General features: G+C 39.1%; 1 protein-coding gene across 4 annotated transcripts in view; it reads right to left on the minus strand.

The window, feature by feature from the left end:
- FNBP1L (formin binding protein 1 like) overlaps positions 1 to 22029 on the minus strand; it is a 132023-nt gene extending 109994 nt beyond the window's left edge. For 3 of the 4 annotated variants that reach the window (XM_037826616.1, XM_037826614.1, XM_037826613.1), the window contains exon 1: positions 21785 to 22029. In XM_037826616.1, coding sequence (XP_037682544.1) covers positions 21785 to 21808 — 24 coding nt within the window. In that variant the 5' untranslated portion in view covers positions 21809 to 22029. Of the gene's footprint in view, positions 1 to 201; positions 588 to 21784 lie in introns of those variants that run through there. The other variant, XM_037826615.1, reaches the window with a different exon arrangement.
- Between the last annotated feature and the right edge of the window lie 3290 nt (positions 22030 to 25319).

Genomic DNA, 25319 nt, shown 5'->3' on the forward strand with positions numbered 1-25319 from the left:
CCATAACCCACTCTGGCCAGTGCTCCAAGCTACTTTTCTTTCTCTAAACTCCTCCCAGCCTAACCTTACTCGCAGTTGTTGGCTATGCTTATCTGTTAAGCCCCCTTATTATGATGCCATAGCTATTAATACCACATTTAATACGTCTAATGAAGATCATCCCGCCCAATGTCTATGGAATAGCAAAAAAATCGGCCTCACCATGCGGTCCGTTCTTCACTCTGGGCATTGCATTGGTAACATTTCTGCCCCCTTAAGAAACGTCTGTGCACAGTCGTCCTTTCCATCGCAAGGTAAATTCTATATTCCCCCAACAGGGGCAAAATGGCTGTGCTCTTCCACGGGGCTTACTCCTTGCATATCAGCAAGAGCCCTCACTGAAACAAAGGAAATGTGCGTCTTGGTAACTGTGTTGCCCCATATCCTTCTCCGTCCTAAAGAGGACCTCTATCACTATTGGGATGCACAGCTCCCAACTGCGCACAGAGAAAAACGAGAAATTATTACTGCTGTTACCATTGCTTCTCTTCTAGGTTTTGCTGGCCTAGGCACTGGAATCGCCTCGCTCACCCTCCAACAACAGGGCCTCTCTAACCTCAGAGCTGCAGTAGACGAAGACTTAGCCTGCATTGAAACCTCCATCACCCATCTTGAAAAATCCCTTACATCTCTATCAGAGGTTGTTCTCCAAAATAGAAGAGGCTTAGACCTACTTTTCCTTAAGCAAGGAGGGCTTTGTGCTGCATTAGGCGAGGAATGTTGCTTTTACACTGATTATTCTGGAATAGTTAGAGATTCCATGACCAAGCTTAGAGAAGGAATTGCAGACCGCAAGCGTGAACGGGAGGCCCAAGGAGGTCCTTCCTGGGGGTTCAATGGAATCCTCCCTTACCTCCTCCCTATATTAGGCCCCTTGATAACCCTAATCCTTATAATATCTTTTGCTCCTTGGGCCATAAGAAGGATAATACAGCTAGTTAAGGATCAAGTTGATTCTGCCCTAGGCAAGCCCATTCAAGTGCATTATCACCGGCTCCACCTCGCTGACCAAGGTGTAAATCCAGACTGCTTGAGTGCTACCCACCCTGACGGGTAAGAAACCCCCTCCTACGGGAGCAGCATATAACTCAAAAGTATGCTTCTAGCTTATGCTATGATTGGTACCGCTGGGTGCAAGGCAAAGCACTGCAAAGGAGGGCCAAAACAATAAAAGGCCGTTTTTGAGCTCCTTGAGAAGTATGCCTCATTTGCATAGGGGTTTGCTCTGCACAAATCCCCCTCCCCAGAAAAACAGAGCCACAAACAACTTGGGGAATGAGGCCTCTACTTCCCCCAGCAGGTTAATGCCAAAGGAATGCTCAATCAGCATTCTTCCTCCATCCTTTTGAAAAACAAAGGGAGGATAGAACGAGGCTAAAGAATGGGGAGCGGTTGCTTATTATGAGCAGAATGTTCAACTAGGGTGAACTTAAACCTTTGGAAATGGACAGAGGTGATGGTAGCATTGTGAGAATAACTAACAGTGCTGAATGGTGTGTGAAGGTGGTGGAAAGGGGAAGCTCAGTCACTTATGTCACCAGAAGGAAAGTTGGAGGTAAAAAGATGGGAATGTATAAAACTGAATCTTGTGGTGGACAATGTCTGTGATTAACTGTACAAATATTAGAAATCTCTCTCATGAACTAGAACAAATGTATGACACTATAACTAGAAGTTAACAATAGAGGGGCATATAGGGAAAACTATACCTATTGCAAACTATATACTACAGCTAGTAGGATTTTAATGTTCTTTCATAAACAGTAACAAATGTACTATACCAATACTATGAATCAATAATCGAGGGGGGGTGGTTAGGGATATGGGAGGATTTGAGTTTCCTTTTTTTGTATGTCTTTATTTCTTTTATGGAGTAATGAAAATGTTCTAAAAATTGGAAAAAAATAAAAGTAACTGTGGTGATGGATGCACAGCTGTATGTTGCTACCATGGGCAAGTGACCATACACTTTGGATAATTGTATGATATGAACAATCTCAATAAAAAAAAAATGGGGGTGGGGGGAGTAAACCTCCAGGGCTCACCCATGGGGGTGGCAGGGCAGAAAGCAGCTGGAGGGAAATTAGAATTTGGTCTTCCCTGCCACGGGCCTCATCCTGCTTCTCTGGTTCGGTTCTCTGCTCTCTTCAGCTCCGGTTTCCGCTCTTGGCACCGCCATGCCTTGCTCTGAAGAAACCCCGGCCATTTCCCCCAGCAAGTGCTCCTGGTCTACGGAGGAGAAGGTGTGTGTATCTGCTTTGTCAGGCTCTCTGAGCACACCATGGCCCCGACAAAGGGGTCCGTGCGGGCCACGGGCTATGCCCTGTGTAATGCCTATGATTATACAGTACCACCCATGGGGAAAGCCCTTGTGAAAACACATTAGGTAGCCCTTCTGGATGTTATGGAAGAGTAGCTCCATGTTCTGGCTTGGCTGCAAAACACTTCATAGATGTAGGAGCTGGTGTCACAGATGAAGACTACAGAGGAAATGTTGGTGTGCCATTTAATTTTGGCAAAGAAAAGTGTGACATGAAAAAGGGTGATCGAATTGCACAGCTGATTTGTGCAATTTTTTATCCATAAATAGAGGAAGTTCAAGTTCAGACATGGAAAAGCTAGTTATCAAATTTATTTGGAAAGGGAAGATGCCTCGAATTGCTAAAAACACTCTAAAAAAGAAAAACGAAGTGGGAGGACTTACACTCCCTGACTTTGAACCTTATTATAAAGCCACAGTAGTCAAAACAGCATGGTACTGGCACAAAGATAGACACACTGATCAATGGAATCGAATTGAGAATTCCGAGATAGACCCCCAGATCTACGGCCTACTGATATTTGATAAGGCCCCCAAAGCCACTGAACTGGGATATAACAGTCTTTTCAACAAATAGGGCTGGGAGAGTCGGATAACCACATCCAAAAGAATGAAAGAGGACCCCTACCTCACACCCTACACAAAAATTAACTCAAAATAGATCAAAGACCTAAATATAAAAGACAGTACCACAAAACTCCTAGAAGATAATGTAGGGAAACATCTTCAAGACCTTGTATTAGGCGGCTACTTCCCAGACCTTACACCCAAAGCACAAGCAACAAAAGGAAAAAGAGATAAATGGGAACTCCTCAAGCTTAGAAGTGTCTGTACCTCAAAGGAATTTGTCAAAAAGGTGAAGAGGCAGCCAACTCAATGGGAAAAAAATTTTGGAAACCATGTATTAGACAAAGACTGTTAACTTGTCATTGTATGTTTGTCAGAGAATATTTTAAGCTCTCCCTCATATCTGAAGGATAGTTTTGCTGGATATAGGATTCTTGGTTCGTGGTTTTTTTCTTTCAGTATCTTAAATATATCACCCCACTTCCTTCATGCCTCCATGAGAAATCTGCACATAGTCTTATCAGGCTTCCTTTGTATATGATGGATTGCTTTTCTCTTGCTGCTTTCAGGATTGTCTCTTTATCTTTGATGTTTGATAATCTGATTATTAAGTGTTTTGGTGTAGGCCTATTTAGATCTATTCTGTTTGGGGTAGGCTGTGCTTCTTGGATCCGTAATTTTATGTCTTTTCGTAAGAGATGGGAAATTTTCATTGATTATTTCCTCTATTATTGCTTCTGCTCCTTTTCCCTTCTCTTCTTCTGGGATACCAATGACACATACATTCTTGCCTTTTGTTTCCCAGACACTGTGAATGCAAGCTTATTTGGGAAAAGGGTCTTTGCAGATGTAATCAAGTTAAAGATTATGAGATCTTCCTGGATTATCCAGGTGGGTCCTAAATCCAATGACAAGCACCCATATAAGAGACACAAAGCAGACTACAGGGAAGACAGACACAAAGGAGAAGGCAATGTGAAGATGGAAGTAGAAATTGGAGTTATGCAGTCATAAACCAAGTAATCCCTGGAGCTACCAGAAGCTGGAAGAGGCAAGGAAGGATTCCACTCCCCTCCCCAGCCCCTCAAGACTATGGAGGGAGTACAGCCCTGCCAACACCTTGATTTTGGACTTCTGACTTCCAGAACTGTGAGACAATATAAATTTCTGTCATTTTAAGCCACTCAGATTTTGGTATTTGTTTTGGCAGCCTTAAGAAATTTACATAAATTGTAAGTCAGCTTCACTAGCTATTAGAAAGATGCAAATTAAGACCAAAACAAGATACCATCTCACACCAATTAGAATGGCTGCCATTACACAAACAGGAAACTACAAATGCTGGAGAGGATGTGGAGAAATTGGAACTCATATTCATTGCTGGTGGGACTGGAAGCCACTCTGGAAGTCAGTCTGGCAGTTCCTTAGAAAACTAGGTACAGAGTTTCTCTTCGATCCAGCAACTGCACTTCTCGGTATATACCCAGAAGATCTGAAAGCAGTGACAAACAGATATCTGCATACCAGTGTTCATAGCATTATTCACAATTGCCAAGAGATGGAAACAACCCAAATGTCCTTCAACAGATGAGTGGATAAAATGTTCTATATACACATGACAGAATACTACGCAGCACTAAGAAGGAATGATGTCATGAAATATATGACATGGATGAAACTTGAAGACATAATACTGAGCAAAATAAGCCACGCACAAAAAGAAATATTATATGCTACCACTAATGTGAACATTGAAAATTGTAAAATAAATCGTTTATAATGTAGAATGTAGGGGAGCTAGCGATAGAGAGCAATTAATGGAGGGGGAATGATAAGTTATCGTGGGTAAATTTAATGTTCTGGGAATGCCCAGAAATGACTATGGTTTGTTAATTTCTGATGGGTGTGGTAGGAACAAGTTCACAGATATGTTGCTATATTAGGTTATTTTCTTGGGGTAGAGTAGGAACATGTTGGAAGTAAAGTAGTTATTTTAGGTTAGTTGTCTTTTTCTTACTCCCTGGTTATGTTATGTTTGTTTTAAACGTTTTTTTATTGTTTTTTTAAAATATATTTTTTGATATAGTTAATTTTTTTCTCTTGGTTACGGCCAAAGATATTCTAACTAATAGAAGGTATTTCTTTTCCAAAGGTTTAAACAAAACATATGAAATAAAGGAATTGGTAATAATCCAACAAAAAGTCTTGGGATGCCCGAAAATTCTTTCCATGGGACTTCAAACTAAAATTGATACTAATTGCGGTGACTTAGAGTTCTGTACCCCAGAAAAACATGTTCTTAATCTTAATCCATTCCTGTGGGTGTGAACCCACTGTAAAATAGGACCTTTTGACAAGTTTACTTCAGTTAAGGTGTGGCCCAACTTTTCCCTTGTCTTCTCCTTTTGGGATACCAATGACACATACATTCTTGCCTTTTCTTTTCTCCTTAAGTTCCCAAAGATGTTGCTCATATTTTCCCCTTCTTTTCTCTATCTGTTCTTTTGTGTGTAGGCTTTCAGGTGCCTTGTTCTCCAGTTCCTGAGTGTTTTCTTCTGCCTCTTGAGATCTGCTGTTGTATGTTTCCACTGTGTCTTTCATCTCTTGTGTTGTGCATTTCATTTCCATAGATTCTGCCAGTTGGGTTTTCGAACTTTAAATTTCTGCCTTATGTACATTCAGTGTTTTCATTATACAGTTCAGCTCTTTTGCCATATCTTCCCTAAACTTTTTGAATTGACTTATTAGTTGTTTCAATTCCTGTATCTCAGTTGAAGTGTAAATTTGTTCCTTTGACTGGGCCATAACTTCATTTTTCTTAGTGTAAGTTGTAGTTTTCTGTTGTCTAGGCATGGTTTCCTTGGTTATCCCAATCAGGTTTTCCCAGACCAGGTCAGCCTCAGCTCCCAGAAGGTAGAACTGTTCAGTATCCGGTTTCCCTGAGGGTGTGTCTTAGAAAATTGATACACACTGTGTCTCCACAACCCCCTCCTCGCACAGTTCCTCCTTCCCAGCCCCGGGACAACTGGCAGGGCTCTGGGCTGTGGGCATGGCCCCGGGCAGGAGTTTATCCAGCCCTCCAGGAAGCCAGCTGCTAGCCACGGGGTTTCTTTCTGCTTCCGGCTCTCCCCTCCATTCCCCCCGCCCCGAGGGTATCTGCAGCGGGCTATCTTCCAGGCCAGACACCGAGAGGCCAGCCCAACCCCCTCTTGTTGTGTTTTACTGAGTGGTTCCCACTATCACAGCTGCAACCGCTCCTGGGTTTTTCTTTCTTTTTTTTTTTTAAAAGAGCCCTTCGGTCTCCAAACGCCAAACCCTGGCTTCCCCGGAACGCCGCGCGGCTGCGGGTCTTCCAGCCAGCTTACTCACTCGTTTCAGAATGCCGACTCCCGGTTTCACCAAGTATACGGCCCCTTTGGAACTAGCAGACCTCGTCCAGCTGGCGCATCGCTGTAACCGGTATTCTGGATCACTTTCTGGTTTTTATCTAGTGTTTTTCACGGAGGTGTTTTTTTTGCCGTCTTACCTAGCCACCATCTTAGTTTCTCCCTGATTGGTCTCATTTTTAAACTTTTTACCACAAACCTCATGAGCGCCTGCAAGGCTAACTTTTGATCCTGTTACATTTACCTAGTCTGTTCACTGTATTATTCTCTACAATGATTATTTGTCACTTCCTTCCTTGTTACAAAACCTCCAATATCACCTTTCCTTTCCCCATTTCTCAGCTGAAAATTCAGATTCTATTTTCACTAGGAAAACTGAAACAATGTTTAGATAATTATCTGCTTTTGTCATTAAACTATCAACCTGTACTCTGCCTTCTTTTCCATTACACTGGTCCCTGCTGTTATCTAAGATCAATCCCTTCACTTGGGCAGGGAATCCTGACCTCTTCCTTACTTTAGTTCAGTGTTTCTGAAATTGTAACCTCTCTGCTTTATCATTTTCCCTATCCTTTTTCATTCATAAACATATATTCTACAACATCTCCTACTTTAAAGACAAAAACCAAGAAACTCCTCTACCCCAGGCCAATCTCTAACCCCACTTCTCTGCTTCCTTTCTTAGCAAATTCCTCCAAAAAGCTGTTTGTGTACTTGCTATTGCCACTTCTCACACCTCATATTTACTTGTTTCTCACTCTCAAATGCTTTTAGTGAGCATTTCCTACAAACAAGAACATTCTCCTATAGAAAAAAAAATAACAACCAAAATCAGGAAATGGTAACACTGACACAATACTACATCTAATTCTCAGACCAATTCAAGTTTTGTCAATTTACCCAATAGTGTCCTTTACAGCAAAAGGATCAGGTCTGGAATAACATGTTACAATTACTGTCATGTCTTTTTAGTCTCCTTTAATGTGGAAGTTTCTTGGTCTTTCCATGTCTTTCATAACCTTGACACTTAATGGTTATAAGTCGGTTATTTTGTAGGATGACCAACAATTTGTGTTTGTCTGATGGTTTCATATAATTCAGGTTATACAACTTTGGCAAGAAAAAATACAGTGTTCTTTTCACTGCATCCAATCAGGTGGCAGGCAACTTCAATTTCTCTCATTGCTGGTGATACTACCTCTGATCACTTGATTAAGATGATAACTGCCAGTCCTCTCCAGCATAAAGTTACTCTTTTTCCATTTGTGATTAACTTTAAAGTCATGAAATACTTCATTCTTCATCAAACTTTCAATTTATTCATTTATTTATTTATAACAGTATAGACCCATGGGTTCCTATTTTATTCTACAGGTTATCATTCATAACCATTAATATTTATTTTGATGCTCAAACTGTCCCATATATGGCCAGCTGGCATCTGTATTTGACATTCCCCATGACTCTTTGAGCAGTTCCTTACTTTCTGACACCGCAAGATGCTCCCAGCACATCTTTCTCTCTCTTTTTTTTTAAACATTTTTTAATTGTGGAATATAACATGTATATACAAAAGTGATAACTTTCAAAGTGTGATTTAACAAGTAGTTAGAGGGCAAATTTCAGAGAATGTTATGGGTTACAGTTCCACAGTTTCCGTTACTTCCTTATTGTGAAATATAACATATGCAGAAAGGTGATAACTTACAAAGTACAATCTGACAAGTAGTTATATAGGAAATTTCAAAATTGTTTCGGTTACAGTACCATAGTTTCAGTTATTTCCTTATTGTGAAATAAAATATCTACAGAAAGGTGATAACTTTCAAAGTACAATTTAACAAGCAGCTATAGAACAAATTTCAAAGAATGTTATGGGTTATATTTCCATTTTAGTTCTCTCCTTCTAGCTTTTCTAATACCCTAGCAACTACGAAAAAAAATTATATAAAGATTCAGTATTCACACTTCTTGTTAAATTCTGTCTTGTCTATTGCAACCCCCCCCCCCTCCTCTAGTTTAATCACTTTCCCGATCTTCAGGGATGTCTACGCATCCTTGTTCATGTTGAAAAGGGGAATCGACATTATGGGAAAGGGGGATGCATCTTGTTGATGTTCTTTAAAGCTGTTGCCTCTGGGTTTGGGGACTTATCTGGCATAGGAACACTCTGGAGGATTTAAGTTTCTAAAAAATAAACTTAGTGAAACTGTTACAGACTCTCAGATAGGGACCTGGGTTTTCTTTAGGATTTTCTGGACTACTACAGATTTGGGTTGTCATACTGTGGCCATCTGGCTTATCTAGCTGAAGTTTGCATAGGAGTAACCTCCAGACAGCCTCTTGACTCTGAAATCTCTTAGCCACTGAAATCTTATTTTGTTGCCTTTCTTTCCCACCTTTTGGTCAAAAAGGCATTCTCAATCCCTTGTTGCCAGGGTCAGGCTCATTCTTGGGATCCATGTCCCACATCACCAGGGGAGACTCAGTCACCTGGGAGTCCCATCCCACGTTGGTAGGAGGGTGATGAATTTATTTGCAGAATTGGGCTTAGAGAGAGAAAGGCCACATCAGAGCAACAAAAGATGTTCTCTGGAGGTGATTCCTATGCATAATTACAGATGGGCTTAGCCTCCCCCTTACAGCCATAAGTTTCACAAGAGCAAGCCTCAAGATCAATGGCCTGATTTATTAAGTAGGGGGTACCTAATTTCACTTAACATATGTTCTATCCAAGATAAACCATCAATATCTCACATTATCTCACTTAGTTGTACAATCATCATCACTCTCCATTTTAAACAATTCTCATGACCAAAAACACTCCAAGGCTCTTATCTGCCCTTAAGTATTTATCCCTACTATTTGTGCAGTACTACTAAGGTATTCCTATTAATATATAGTCCCTATATAGGTAGTTTTTCCCATTTACCACTCTGTTGTTTAACTCTTTGTACCAGTGTCATACTTTAGAAGTATATCATACAAGCATCCATATTTGTAGTGCTGATCTGTGGGATACATGCCTTTAAACAACCCTTTTCTATCATGTTTACCTTCAATGCAGCTCTGATACATATAATCCCATTAACGAACAATCATCACCCCATCCATTTCCATACCTTTAATTTCACCCTCATTAACATATCTGAACATATTAGGTTAACATTCTGCCTTCACTAGCTTTGTCTATCTCTAGGTCCCCTATATTCTACACTATAAGACACTGATTTTACATTTTTCAAGGAGTTCATAGTGGTACTATACAATCTCTTCTTTTGCATCTGACTTATTCCACTCAGCATTATGTCTTCAAGGTTCATCCATGTTGCCATGTTTCAGGACCTTGTTCCTTCTTACTGCTGCATAGTATTCAACCATAGGTAAATACCACATTTTGTTTATCCATTCATCTGTTGAACAGCACTTCGATTGTTTCCATCTCTTGGCAGTTGTGAACAATGCCACTTTGAACATCCGTGTACAAATGTCTGGTCGTGTCACTGCTTTCAGCGGAACTGCCAGATCGTAGGGTAACTTGATATCTAGTTTTCCGAGGAACCATCCAGGCACATCTTGAACTTTTCCTGCCCCAGCCCTGGAATCAGCTAATTCTCTGAAGAATCCTGGTTCCTTTTAATGGAGAAAGTTATTCAGAAGTCAAGATGTAGGCACTAGGTGTACCACTACTTCAATGGTGCCCTCTCAATGGACACAGCTAGAATACATACACACACACACAGATATACACACATACATACATACACATCTTTATTTCTATATCTATCTATACATGTTGAATACATCAGTTTCTCCAATATAACCTAACCCATATCTCAGATTCTAATCTAACACCATCAATACCCTTTGAATATTTGTAATTTTTCTTCAACAATGAAGAACTTGGCTCCCTTTATCTTTAATATATTTACTCATTTGAAAAATCCTGAATACGAAACCAATCTCCCATTGCTAGTGCTGCTACCCACCCCAGGAACCCCCCTCACTGCATTCAGGCTCTGCAACACTTATTAGACTGCCACCACTACCTCCCTAATGTTGACATTCTGCACTTAACTACGTCACTGTGCTTTCCCTCATCTGCATGAAATCCCCCCTTCAGTCTAACTGGGTTCCAATACTCTGAACCTGGCTACCCTCATAATTCCACTTAGGTTCCAACATACTGCAATGGATTGTAGCTGCTACTTCCCCCACCACTCCCAACATGGTCACCCTCCTCATCCCAATCATGTTGACACCTGCGCTGAGCCCACCATCCCCTCATGCGGAGGGTTTGTCCTCACCCCTAGGCTTCAGCCCTCAAGATTTAGGTTGTGATACTCTGCTCCAGACCATCACAGCTTCCAACCTGTGAGAACACCAACCTTGCTCCACCTCACCTGAATTGTTCAAGGAGGTGAAGCAGAGGAGGGAAAGAACCTGCCATTGACTTTAGATTCTGTTTTATATCTCCCATATAAGCTTCTCATTTCTCTCTAGCTAGAAGGATTCTTAATTCATACAGTTTGCTCATTCTAGAACCAAAGTGAATTTGTGTGTATTCCAAAGTTTATTTCTAACAATCGAACAATCAGGTAATCTGCATCAATAATTAGAATTAAAGAAGAATTAGAAATGATTAAAGGATTAGAAATGATTAAAAAAATAGAAAAAAATATTAAAAATGTTACTATCCTATAACATCTTTTAGCTTTCTAGGATTAAAAAAAATTTAACCAAAAATGCATTAATACAGGATATGGCTACATACGATGTCTAAAATAGAAATATGGATTTTTCAAATTAGACTGAAGTATTTATTCTCTGCCCATCTGCCTGTATTGTTCAGGAAGGCTATGATTTCTCAGTTTTACAATGAGTGATCTCTTCCTTTTAATTCACTTATTATTTAGAGCATTTTTCCTTTGCTCTACTCTCATATCTACAGCAATAACAGCTTGATACTGTAGTTTACTTTTGTGTTAAAGAGTATTTAAAGCTCTAAAGAGAACGAAAAGAGCTTTATAATATTAAGTACACCAAGAAGTCTGCAGAATGAACATATACAACCTGTTATTTTATAGATAAACATCTTTTTTCTATAATGTATTTAAGATTTAAAAAAAAAACCAACCTTGGTTAGTAGCAACAAAAAAACCTAAATAGGTTTTATTTAGCACTTCACAGTTTTTAATCCAACAGATAATTCAGCAGTTGCTGTTTATAAATACTATACAGTAAGAGAGCATATTGCCGTATCTATACGTGTTTCAGATTCACTCATTCGTGATTTCTCACTCACATTGTATAGTAGTAAGCCATAAACTTCTCTGCATCTCCTTTGCCAGCACTCGACTTCAAGCTACAATTATCTCTTTCTTGGAAGAGATACGACGTTGATATCATCATATATAATTTTGTTCCATTGTCTTCATAGTGTGGAGACAAGGAAGGTTCCCTGGCTTGATAAGTTATACAGGGAGGCCGCTCCCAAGCATTGGGAGCCTGAAGGCAGGCACCAGGCTGAGAGAAGGCCAAAGCTTTGCATGCCTGAAGGCAGGCAGAAATTTAGATAAGGGTGAAGTCGCCCGGCTCCTTCCGTGCTCCTGTCTCCTGCTCCTGCTGTCTCCCGTCTAGACCCAAAGACACTGTCCCTTGAGATCAAAGACATGCAGTCACACCTTATGGCTTTAGAAAAAATGTACCCTCCCAGAAATACCTGAAAACAGTCACGTAGGAGACTACCTTGTATGCTATAAAAACCTGTAGAAATGAGTAAAATAAACTTTCTTTTGCATGAACACAGAGACAGAGTCGGCTCCCTTCTTTCACAATCTCAGTAGTTATTCCTTTGTGTGACTATTTGATTAAAATAGTGCGCTCCTTTCCACCATGCATGTTTTTGCTCACACCCTATCCCTAGTGCCTAACTCAACACTCAAATCATTTGTTGAATTAAATGAATGAATAATAACTGCCACCAGTGCAGGCATTGGTTTTTGTTGTTGTTATAGCACAACTTATATATTTCAAATGGACAAAAAATTATTATCAATTACAGTATCTTAAGATAAAATGCCTTTGAAAGGGAGCTTCCTTTCCAGTACTTTGAGGTCTACAAAACATATTTAGAAAATTTACTTCTGTGGAAAATGAAGACTGCTTAAATTGAATAGGGGTTTGGAGAGGGCCTGTGGTTTTTCTTTTTGATTAGCTGCTGTAACATTGTCCTTCAGACAGCTGAGCGAGTTTCATAATTTCTTTAGACATCATTAGGCACTGAAGTTCTTACAGGACAACTTTGAAGCTATATGAATTCTGCCATTTTGCTAGCACTTGATATGGCTCTTGGGTCCACCACTCCATTAGAACTATTAACTCCATTCATATTAATTTTTGTTACAAATCTTACAAAGGGGGGTGCTTCTGGGTAATTTAGGTCCACATTCTATTTTAAGGCTGTATATTCGGTTTTCATCATTGTCCCAGCCCGTGGTGGCTACTATCTTGGGTTGCTGTTGCTCGAGGGCCAGCCCCTTCTTTCAGGCATTGATTTGAGTGTTTTATATATTATCTCTTTAATTTTACCTTGAGGGTATGTATAATCCCTCCTATTTTACAAATGTGAAAAGTAAGGCTCAGGATTTAAGAGCTACTAAATAACACTGGGCTAGATGGGAGCTACAAAGAATTAAAAGTAGATCCTGGACTTAGAGCCATATTGTAGTCTAACTAAAAGATGTATAAATGCTTTAAGTGAACATAAAATCAGTTACATACTATTTCGCATTATTATTGCATTGCTGGTGTTCATGTTATGCCATCATGTTTTGATGTACAAGTACACCAATAAAATTAAGAAAGAGACAGAAGTTAGAAATATAAATACTGCAAAAGGAGAGGGTACATTATCACTATTCGCAGACCTGATGACTAAGTACCTGGAAAACTGAAGAAAACTTACTGAAAAATTGTGAAAAAAATAATTCAGTAGTGTAGCACTGTACAGAATTACCACAGAGAAAGCACTTTCATATATACAACCATCAGTTAGAATTTATGATTTAGCAATTATATTTCACAACTCTATAAACTAAAGTTAAAAGCAGGCAGCTTTACTTTTTGTTTCCTTTTAATAAATAGAACAATTCAAATACTTAAAACTGTTAATAATGCTTATGTTGTTATTATTTTGCAAGTATCCTTATATACAATTTCTCATGCACAGCAGGTTTTATCCTTCAGGATTGAAATTGAATTCACTTTTATGCCTGCTACTTATTTATCTAATATTTGTACTTACATAAAATATTTCTTCAACTATAATGAATAGTGCAGAGTATGTCTTTATTACGTGTATATGAGGGGTATTTCGGTGGTAGTGAAGACAGGATTATTGTAAATACTGTGTTTTAAATAATGAAATATTTTTTCAGAATATGGGAATTTTCAATCTTTAGGGTTTCAAAAAGTTATGAATTTTTATTTCTTTCATTTCAAACTGTAGTTCTATATATTTTGTACATCTAAAAGTTTTTTGGTTTTATATGGATCATGATTCTAGATATCTAGAGAAACTCAAGTAAGTGGAGGTCACTTTACGCACTTGAGAAAATTCAAAATGGCCTTCGTCCTAGCCAAGCTTAGGAAATCACCAAGCTCTTGATGTAATTACTATTCTGAGCCTCAGAGGAAACACAGTGCTAATGCCGTCGCTACTTTTAACTTACATTTCTCCAAGTCTCCTTGATACTTAACCTCCTACTGAGGAATTGGAGATTCAGAAAAAGGCATCAGTGAAATAAAGCTAGGCATGAGAACAAGAATTACTTACTGTGGAGAAGAGCACAAGACACTAGGACATAATGAGCAAGCTAGTTTGGAAAAAATTCCCCAATTGGTATCCACTACACCTTAGAATAAGGTCCAGAACAAAGTTCTACCCATCATTTCTCTAAGCTTCATTTCACACCACTTCCCCCCTCAATCTCTAAGCCCCAAGCATGCTGGCCTTCTCTCAGTAATGCTAAGAAATGAAGAATTTCTAACAAATGAAGCATCACCTGGGTAGGATTTTTAAAATACGTATTATCTGTCCCTACTCAGACTTAATAAATTGGAACCTCTTGGGGGGAGGGAGGGGGGAGGCGGGGAGAGAGACCAAGAATGTTTTTCTGTTTAGTTTTGTTTAAAGGACCAGGATGTGTGAAGAACCTTCCACAAAGAAGCCTTCTTTGAGCCTTGACTAGTTTCCACAATACCCTGTACTTACACTCACCACATCTGCAATTTGGTCAATGCTTAGTTTCCCCCTAGATGATAAGCTCCTTCAGAGCAGGGACCATGTCTGTTCCCCATCCAGAATCACTCTCCATCTTTCATCAGTAATTCTCTGGGTTCCTACGGACTGCAATGGGTTCTCTTGCCCTTTAACTTCTTGGTTCAATCAATGGAAGGAACAAGCAAAATGAAAGTGGAGTCAAAGATTTTATTCCTCCAGCTCTCATCCTGCCAGGTCACAGCAAATTTGCTATGTTCCTCTACTGAAAGTCACAGTTCCTAACAGGCAAGCCAAGCCCTCTCTTAATGCTACTGCTTCGAATTCTGGGTAACTATTCCTTCCACTTTCCCCTTAAGGCCTACAATACCTACTCTGTGTAAAGTACCATCCATTGCTGGTTAAACTGACCAGGCCCATACCTTTATAAATAGTCCCCTTATTAGATTCTCTTCAATTATCCCTTTTAAGTGTGCTATTTCCTGCCAGGGCCATAACTATTGCATTATCTAGTCAAAGAACATAACACGCTCAAGGTAAGACATTCTATACAGTGTGGCAATTTCTACGAGGCAATTGGGAAGCACAACGAGTGCTAGGCACAAGGCTTTCTACGAAGTCCTCCATAAATGTTTTTAAATATCTGAATGAACCCCAATAGAGGATTAAGAAATTACTGGGTAAACTAGGTGCATGAGAGGCAATGAAAAGAAAGAAAAAAAAAAAAAAAAAAGGTTTCGGAGTCACACAAACCAGGGTTCAGGTTTAGCTGTGTGTGACAAAGTTAACCTTTCTTATTAGTATTGTCATATGTAAAATCAAGATATCACCACTTAATAGGCCGAAATGAAAATAACATAAAAGAACATTTAGCAGAGTGCCTGGGACACATAATGTTCCAAATTCTAAGTTCCTTCCTTACCAAAATTCAACTCTTTAAAAACATTTTTGGCCAAAATTATAAAAATGGCTCAAAAACACTTGTTAATTACTTGTCAGTAATTACAATGTCCTGGCTTTATAAAATAATTTATAAAGATAATGCAGAAAGATAAAATAACTATAAAAGAAATGAGAAAAAAGAAAAAGGAAAGATAAACAGAAATCTAAGATGATGCTACAGTGAAATTTATAAACAAAACGCAAACAACAAAATCCTATACGCTTGCTAATAGTGAACCTGAAATTTGGCTGTAAGTTTCTAGCAGCAAGTGCAAAATGGAAAACACAAATAGGCATAGGAACCACAGTTCCTATACAATATGAAAGCTTAATACAAATTTCTCCCCTAAGTCTCATGGAGAATTAACTATAATGTAGTGAGCAATAGCCTAAACAACACCCTATTATAAATTAAAAAGTTGTCAGTACTTTTTGTAATAATCTTCCTCAACAAACGCTGACAGCCTATCAACAAGAATAGTTTGATAAAGACCTTGTAACTTTCATGGTATAAAGAATAAAGGCTCTGAAAACAGAAAAACCTGATATCCTAGGTTTTTATATAAAGGGAAAACCTTTATTCCTAACTCTGCCACTTACTGTGAAGTAGTTTTACACAAGATATTTCTCTGAGCCCAGAAAAATGTGATGCACTGCTTCTCATCTAGTAAATAAACCAATAATTATTAGATTACTATTAGCAATATTACAAAAGCAACTGAATGAGAGTAGAAAGGGAATATGATACAGTACAAATACTAGAAGTTTTCCAATGTCCTGGCTTAATAGAAGTACAGATTTTAGAGTACATAGAGCAATGGTTCTCAAATCTTGATATTATCAGAATCACCTGGAGCATTTTTCAAAAATACAAATTCCTGGGCCTCACTCTCAAAGATAATGATTCAGGAAAGTGGAGTAGAGGGTTTGGGGATTTGTAACCTTGTAGCATGCTGACAGGTGAGGATACAGCAATGAATAAGACATGGTCTCTACCCTCTAGGAACTTCTCAGAAACTCCTACTGATTCCTCTTTAGAGGACTCATCTTCAACTGGGTACATGCATAACCCTCCTCATTTCAAAATCCAGGTCAAATGTTACAGACTCAAGGACCTACCTAAAGCTTTCCCCTGTTGTCTAGAGTAAGTTATTTTTCACAGCTCTAAATTCATACTACTTTCTACTTACTTAAATCTTACTTCCCTACATGTACTATTTGAGGCTCATGCTAATATCTAATTGATTCTTTTTGGCACGCCCTACAAAACATAGCTAGGTACCTAGCATGAAATAAACATCTGTTGAATAGACAAGCATCAGTCTTTCTTTTTACATCCTTTTGGTATGTCAGACGTACATAGCCTGAACTAAAACATGGAACAATTTTGCCTCCTATAAAACAGAACCTTTATATAATTCTCTTTTCCTACCAGTGTTTAATTTGCTGCAGGAATGATTATGTTCCCCAAGACAAATTTTTTATCCTACTGAACTGAAAATGTTTAAAGATTGAAGATTATTAAATAAGAAACCATTTGCAGAGCTCAACGACAGGTGCTTGATTTTTTATAAACCATTAGTATTCTCTTGCCTTATTTTTTGCCCACAAACAGGGGGTGATATATAGAGAAAAAACTGGTAGAATGGTTTCCAGTCAAACCCACAATTTATAGATCGAAGAAGGAGAAAGAGAGTTTTAGAAAAGGCAGGGAAAGTAGAGATGAGTGGAACAGGGAGTACCCATGCAAAGGAGAAATTGGTTAGAGGCAGTATCCAACTTCCACCTTAAAACAGTCAGTGTGAACAGATGTCTTGAAAGCGCTCACCCTCCTTGTATGGCAACAGCATCTGCAATACAATACTGAACACAATTCCTACCAATAAAAAGGAATTTATGAGATAAATATTTATACCATGACTATTTTCCAAATATGAGTATACAAGAAATAACTGTAATATAAGGTGCTGGTCCCATGAGAAAGATAATATTCAGAATATGTAATCTGAGGGGAGGGAGTTCATAGTAACTGGTCAAAGAGCATTCTGGACAAGTGATAAAAATGTAGGGGAGTAATCTAGGGTTACAAAAGTAGTGTCAACTCATAATGCCTCTTACATTCAGTCAGGGCAGGGCCAGTGTAAACTTTCAAAAAACTCACCATATAAAGCTTGGTGCGCTTCCCACATTCAATAATTATTTTCTTTTTAAAACTAAACTGAATTTCTACAGCAGTTTCGTAGCCTTTGAAAGAGCAATACAGTTCACTTCCACAAGTTTACTTTGTCAATCTCCTCTAGATAAGTGACCTCTAAAAAAAACTAAAACAAAGCTAAAGTCAGTATACAGATATGGTGTAATCAGTACAGACTACAATGGGACCCAATTCCTTTGTTCTACACAAATCTATTAACGTGGCCTAAGATTTCACCAGCTATTTTGCCAGTCACATAACCAAGCTATCAATCAAGTAAATGCACATCAACTGCCTTAGGTCAGTTCTTCCTCAACCTGTGAAATATTTTTAACCCAAAACTCAAGTTTGTATTTATCTTCAGCTTGTTTAAGGCTTCTTGAACCACATAACCTATCATCTAATCTATCATCACCTACAAAGGACTTCAGAACACTAAAGACTCCCTCTAGGAAACACTAATCAGTAATCAATACTCAGGGTAATCCAATCAACTATTATTTCAATTAGGCAAATTATGCACAGTCACCTACAGGCACTGAAAACAAAAGAAACAAAAATTAACCCAGCTTCTATCCTCAAGAACCTTACAGTGTAGTACATTTACAATGTGTTATTTAAAAAGCACTATATAAGGGCACTATGAGGATAAAGATAAGGAAGCATTTAATTAAAGGGTTAAGACTAAAGGTTTAAATAAAGAATCCGCCTTATCATCCAAACCACATTTCTCAATTTCTTCCAAAAAGATATCATAAGCTTTGTCAAATGTACTTTGCTAATATGATGAAAATAAAAATGGCTTTTAAATTATACACTCTTAAAACTAAGGGCTACAGATCATACAGAGAAAACCAAGACATAAAAAAGGTTTATAAGCCCCGATGAATTAAACTAGATATTTGAACCTAACTTCTAACCCCCAGACTAGTTACCTCATTCCTTATTTCTAGTATTTTACTCTTTCCCTTGAATAGCAAATTTGTGAATAAATCATATGAATGTGATGTGCTCAACCACAATTTTTATCATATCTATTCACACACATACACTCACAACCCATACAGAGATGAGGTTTTTTTGTTCAACTTTAACTGGCTTCTCAAAAAACTGAACACCACCTCCTAGTAAGTATATTGTGTTAACTAAAAACAGTACTACTCCAATCTTTCATTTCCTTTTTGATTGAAAGAGCTAATAATTACAAAATCTGTGCTTTGTGAAATCATTAGTTCTGGACTCTCTTTCTGATCCAACCACTCCTGCAATGGTAATAAGGAAATCAACACAATAAACAACACCTAAGACCTGACCTTATAATTACATTGCATCTTGAAGAAATGAAGATACTATCGTCTCTGTTTGGTATTAGCCAGAACACAGAACTGTGATCCTAGTATTTATTCGTTACCTTACTTCAATTACTCATTTGGACTACAAGAAACCCCTTAAAGCAAAAGTCAAATTCATTATCAGTTAATTCATATCCCCTCACAACTACACAATAAAAGTCTGACATATCCCACTTAGCCTATCTATCACTTAGATATTAGTTCTGTCCCCCAGGGTCAATATTAAACGGCTTCTATTAAATTACTTTATCCTCAAATTTAACACAAGACTTCAGGAGCATTAAAATAGGAAAGAAATTCCAAAATGTTATAAGAAACAAACTTAAGTTTGAATGAACAATTGCATATTTTTTTAACAAAATATTCTCAATAATTAAAATGGTTTGGGGACAGTAATGTGATCCCAAATGTGAAATAATAAGAACTGGTCTCTAAATTTAAAATTGCAAAAGAATTTACCCAATCTCAAATTCCTCAATGGCAAGGGTGAAGTATAGGTGTCTGTATTGTATTACAATCCACTGGAAGCACAATAATCTTATTCAAAAGTGAGAACAGTGAAACAGGAAGTCTAGTCAAATTTTTCTAAGGTCTCTTCTAATGCTAATAGTCCTCTACACCAAATTCTCCTTACCTCAGGTTTAAACATCGAGTTGATTCTACATTATTTAGTTCTAGTATAATGTTTTCTCCAAATCCTCAAACCACTGAAAAATTCAAAATAGGGAAATGTGTTGAATTTTTAGAGAAAAATTAATTTAAAATCTTTCTTCAGAATTTCCAGAAGGATTAACGCAATCTTTAGTTTGAACAAAAATTTCCATTTCTTTTACAGTTTACCTTTTCAAATTGCTGAGAAACTATTTAAACGACTAAAAGTAAAGAACCAAATTGCAGGGGGATGGATACAGAAATAGCTTCTGAAGGTTATATTCTTAAATTTTTTAAAGCCTTTAAAATGCATTTTAGTCTTCACAAAAATATTTTTTTCATTTTCCTTAAAACTATTTTTTCTAAAATGTGATACAAATTGAATTTTTTAAAAGAATCTAAATTAACAGTTAAATCTAAGTGATATTCCTAAATAACAATACTTTTTAAAATATTCTGCTTGCATTTTACCTTCCTCTAAAACGTGAGTCATTTAAGTATGTAAAAATAAAGTTTATAATTATAAAAATGTAAAAGAAAACGATGCCCATCTCCTTGAACTGATGATACACTATAATCAATTACAGAATGTACAAAATGAAAAGAAAAAGGTCAGTAATGCCTGAAAACCTAACCAATTAAGAAAGATAAATTTTACATAACATTTAATATATAATCCTCACCAATAAAAGAACAATTAATGATCTCTAAGAAACAGAATGGAGAGACTCCGGAGGTATTTTCTCTTTGGTGGCTTGTTTACAAACTAGGCCAGCACTAGCTGCAAGAGAGATTCTTGGGCTGGCTAAGAAGCTGAGCTCTAAGGTCTCTTTGAGTTGTAAGATTCCGAATTTGCAAGTAAGATGTGAAAAAATAATCTAAGAAAACATTTTGCCCTTCAATTAATCCATCTCCGTCCACTCTCATCCTAACCGCACACATACATACAAAAGTTATTTCTCCTCTTTCTCTGCAGTAATTTCACGAGATCCGCGTTAACAATAGGCACGGAAATACATGCACAGGTGGGATAATAAGGGGAGTGGTTGAGGCCGGACCGCTCTCGGGATAGCGCCCCCACAGCGTCTTTCCCTCCGCGAACCTGAGAAATCAATGCCCTCTACACATCCACTCTTCCGTGGCGGCCTCAGGAGCAGATCTGTGACCCACTACACTCCACCCGCACCTTGACCAGAAACTGCGCATTGTCTGAAGCCTCCAGCGCCCAAGAAAGGCAAGCAAGAAAAAGAAGGAAAAGAACGAGTGAGAATAAAGAACAACGGAAGGGGAAGTAAAGAAATCGGGAAACCATACGCTCCTTTTGGCAAAATCGGCTGCCCCATCAATCACTCAATTTAATTCAGATCCCCAAAGCTAGCCCAGCTACGGAAGGGCTGCAGCAGCCGGGGTTGGTCCAGCGAGAGGCCCCCGAAGCTATTACAGTCCAGAGCGCATACAGAGGGAGAGGGAAATGGGCGTGTGGGCTGGGCCTGGCTGGACGGAGACCCGGCGACAAACAAAGCCTTCCAGCTCCCCCTACCTGGGGCGAGGACCGCGGGCGGCGCCGCCCCGGCCCGGCGACGCCCTCGCCCGAGGGACCCTCGCCCCGGCGGGCAGACAGCAGCGAGGCCCCCACCCCGCCCACAGCCAGAGCCCCTCCGGGACAATGATCCCCCCTCCCCCCGCCTTGGGGCGGGGAGATACAAAGGGAAAGGAGCTCCGCCAGGCGCCCGGCCAGGCTTCGGGAAAGTGCAGGCGGAGGAGAAAGAGACGCGAGAGCACCGCAGAGGGCACGGGAACCCAGGGACCGCTGCCTCAGACGTCCAAGGCGCTGCCCACAGCCCCTCCGCAGCGGCCGGGGCGGGAGCGCCGACTAGGCGCAGCCGCCCCCTGGACCCCTGGCCGAGGAGGGAAGAAGGTCTGCACACAAAGAAAAGAGGGATCCCCTACCCCCACCCTGGGACGGGGAGGGCCAGAGGCGCTCACCCCGCCCGCGCCGCGTCTCTCCCGGGCCGGGGGCTGCGCAAGGCGCGCCCCGCTCCCCGCACTCACCCAAAGCTCCGTGCCCCAGCTCATGGCGGAACTTGAAGCGACTCGGGCCGTCTGGCTGCCCCGCTGTATATCCGTCGGCTCTGCCGTCAATCTGTCTGCGTTCCACTAGCTAGCCGGCGGGCTCGCAGCTTCGCTGCTTTGCCTCGGAAGGTGCCGCTACCGCCTAGTTCCCCAGTGAGTAAGAAAGAGCCGACTGGAGAAGGCACCGCCGCTGCCGCTGCCGCTTCCCCGCCTCCCGGAGCTGGGAGGGAGGGGGCTCGGGCCGAGGGGAGGCGGGAACGCAGAGAGAGGAGGGGGCGGGGCGCGGTGCACTCTGGGATGGGGGCGGACCCGCTCGTGTCTGGACGTGGCCGCCGGGGTCCCCCACTCGGGCGGGTCTCGTCGGGTAGCCGCTTTAGTCCTAGATGATGAGGCAAAGAGGGAGAAGACGCCTATACTCCTCATCTCTGCTCTTCTCTGCTCTGAGCCCCCAGCGACAAGGCAACTTCAGACATCAGCCTCTCCTGCCTCTTGCGTCTTGCACTCTGGAAAAACCCTGACTAGGAAACCTCATCCAAATCCTTGAGTTTAGATTATGAAAAGTTGCTTTATTTGTTTAAAATCAAAAAACAAAAAAAGTGCTATGATCTCTCATTTAGGACCTGATATTATCCTTCCGAGTAAGATTCTTGGGAATCACTAAAATGTGTACAGGTTGAACATCAAATGTGAATGCAACGCCGGTTCTTTTTTTAATAAAACATTTTAATTTTATAAACTATGCCAGGAAATCGTAGAAAGAGTTCTTCAAACCGTCATTTTGGGATTTAGACATATGTGAGCCGAGCTGTCACCTGCAGGAGTCGAGAACCGAGTTTGCCTCATTCCTGGAATGGGGACCTCGTGTGTGGAGAGATTCGATGGGAGCCAGACGCCTCCCAGGTAGTGCAAAGAGCCTTTTCGGAACTGCAGATCTCTCACTTCAGAATATCGAATTCTTTGACGCAGGTCCACCACTTTTTTCTCTGTGAAGTTACTTCCCGGCCTTTCTGAGCAGTCATTAACTACATTCAGCTAGTTTGACTAGTACTACTAGATATCGAGTACACTTAGTAACTCCCTAACATACGCTTTAGTATTGCTTGCTTCAAAAACAAAAACAAAACAAAACAAAATTGAATCCAGTCAACTAGTAGACTGCTACAGGTGACTGTCTTGAAGTTCTCCCTGACGTGTCTCAACAGGCTGTAAGTCAGCCTTTGAAACTCCTGCCCTACACAGCCTGCTCAGGTGCACCAACCTCTTTTGCTCAATCCTTATCCCTGCCTCACTACTCTCTCTGTCTGTTGGGGTTCAGGCAAATAGGCTCAGCCTTTCTGACAGTCCAACCACCACTCTGGGTAAATCCTTTCCCACCCTTCTCTAGGGCCACTTCATATACAAACATATCCTCTTCTAAGTGGGTTATGGCAAGTATTTAAACGCTTGAGTGTGCCAAGCAGTGAGAGGCTGTGAAACATTCACGGTACAACACTTTCTTCTACTAATATTTTTCTATACTGTCTCTATTTGGAATAGAGTCCCTTAAGGTTATTTATACTATCTAACACTGCTATCCATTTCTATCTTGTGGCATTCCCTCCACATGATGAACATATTTAGTAATTACATGTAACATTTATTAGTAATGGAAAAAATATTCATTAAATGGATGTTTCATTATTTAGAGCCCTCACAATACTAGGATATATCGTAACATTGCCATGAAAGTTAAAACATATGAGGAATAATTTAAACCAAAATTACATGCTTTCTCTTTAAAAAGTAAATTTACCATTCGTGTTTAAAGATTCTCTCCAACCACACAGTGGATATAATTCCCCAACTGAATATAAATGTCTTTTCTTCCAGGTAAACATTTTTGTTCTTCCAAGTTTCTGAACAGAAATCCACAATTAAGACAATTCATTTCTCTTCAAACAGCTACATTTCTGGGCATCAAGTTTAATATTCAAATTTAGATAAAATTTCTGATATCCTACATTACCGTAATTTTAAATAGAATTCATATGAACAACTTAAATAGGTAATATCTTTTAAAGATTTATTTCATTTGTAATTTACAAATTCTTTCATGATATAAAGTTCACTATTTACATCAACCAAGTCTAAGCAAAAGTAATTAAAAAGTGAAAACTATCACAACAAAGGAATAAATACATTTAGTGTTATATATTGTTACAAAAATAATAAAGATAAAAATTAATCAGTTTTCAAAGTACTTTTTTAACTGATCTTCTCAAAAACCATGAATATAAACATTTTAGCTAACAAACATCCAGAGGTATCTTACACAGACATACGTAGCCACATACACAAATATATTATCAGTATGGCAATTTTTAAAGCTGTTCATGATTTTCCCCATAATCAGAATCAGTTGCATTGTTAAATTATTTTAATATATAAGACTTATTGTTTATGCATCCATGACAACATTTTGTGAGCACTTTCAACGTATTGTTTTTATATCTGAAAAAGATAAGACATAGCTTCCAGACTCTTGAAAGTAAAATCTTTTTAGTATAACTGCAGCTTAGTATTAATTTATTTCAGACGTTTTACCCCCATATCATTTTTTGCACCATTAAATGATATACAAATCTGCCATATCAATTGTATTATACCTTGTGGCCATTTGATCTGTCTTGGCAATCAATTACCACATAGTTCTATTTCATATTATGTAAGGTAATCAACACTAAGAAGGAATCAAGGAAATAATATTATTCTAGCTGTCTCCACACACTTTTACAATGGAGTCACTCTACTAATTAAACATGAAAGGGTTTTAATTACACAGGTGCTTCAGCAATTTTAAAAATTATTATACTATATCTTATTAATTATGGAAAATAGCATTTATTGAATACATTTTTATCTGTAGGTATATGTTTGAAGTCTGCTGTATGTTAAGCCATTGAAGTGTTACATTTAATTTGCAAATTTTTATCACGTATAATTCAAATGCAAGTCCCTTCTATAATTTCTTTATATTACAAACATTTAATTAATTCCCTTTCCAGCTTCAAATTTTTCCCTGCATGAATTCCTTTAAGTCAGAATTTGAAACATAATTGTCCATTGCTGCATTCTGGGATATATAATTTTCCAAATGCCTTGTATTAATCAGGATTTTCTAGATAAACAGAATCAACAGGCTATATATATATGTAAATATTATGAGATTTGTTATAGGAATGGACTCATACCACCTTGGGGATTGGCAAGTATGAATTCCGTAGGGTGGACTGCATATTGGGAACTTTATTGAAGGTTTTGATGAATTCCTAAGGAGAAGCTGGCTGGCTAAAATAGAGATAGAAATTCTGCTTTCTGACTGCTGTGATCATCAGTTCTCCCTTTAAGGTTTTCAACTGATGGGATGAGACTTCTCTCATTGCTGAAGACAAATCTCCTTTGTGATTGTATATGTAATCAGCCACAGATGCAGTCAACTGACTAATGATCTAAACCCACGAAATATCCTCACATA

Source organism: Choloepus didactylus, chromosome 2, assembly GCF_015220235.1.
Source record: "Choloepus didactylus isolate mChoDid1 chromosome 2, mChoDid1.pri, whole genome shotgun sequence".
In the NCBI taxonomy this organism is placed as follows: Eukaryota; Metazoa; Chordata; class Mammalia; order Pilosa; family Megalonychidae; genus Choloepus; species Choloepus didactylus.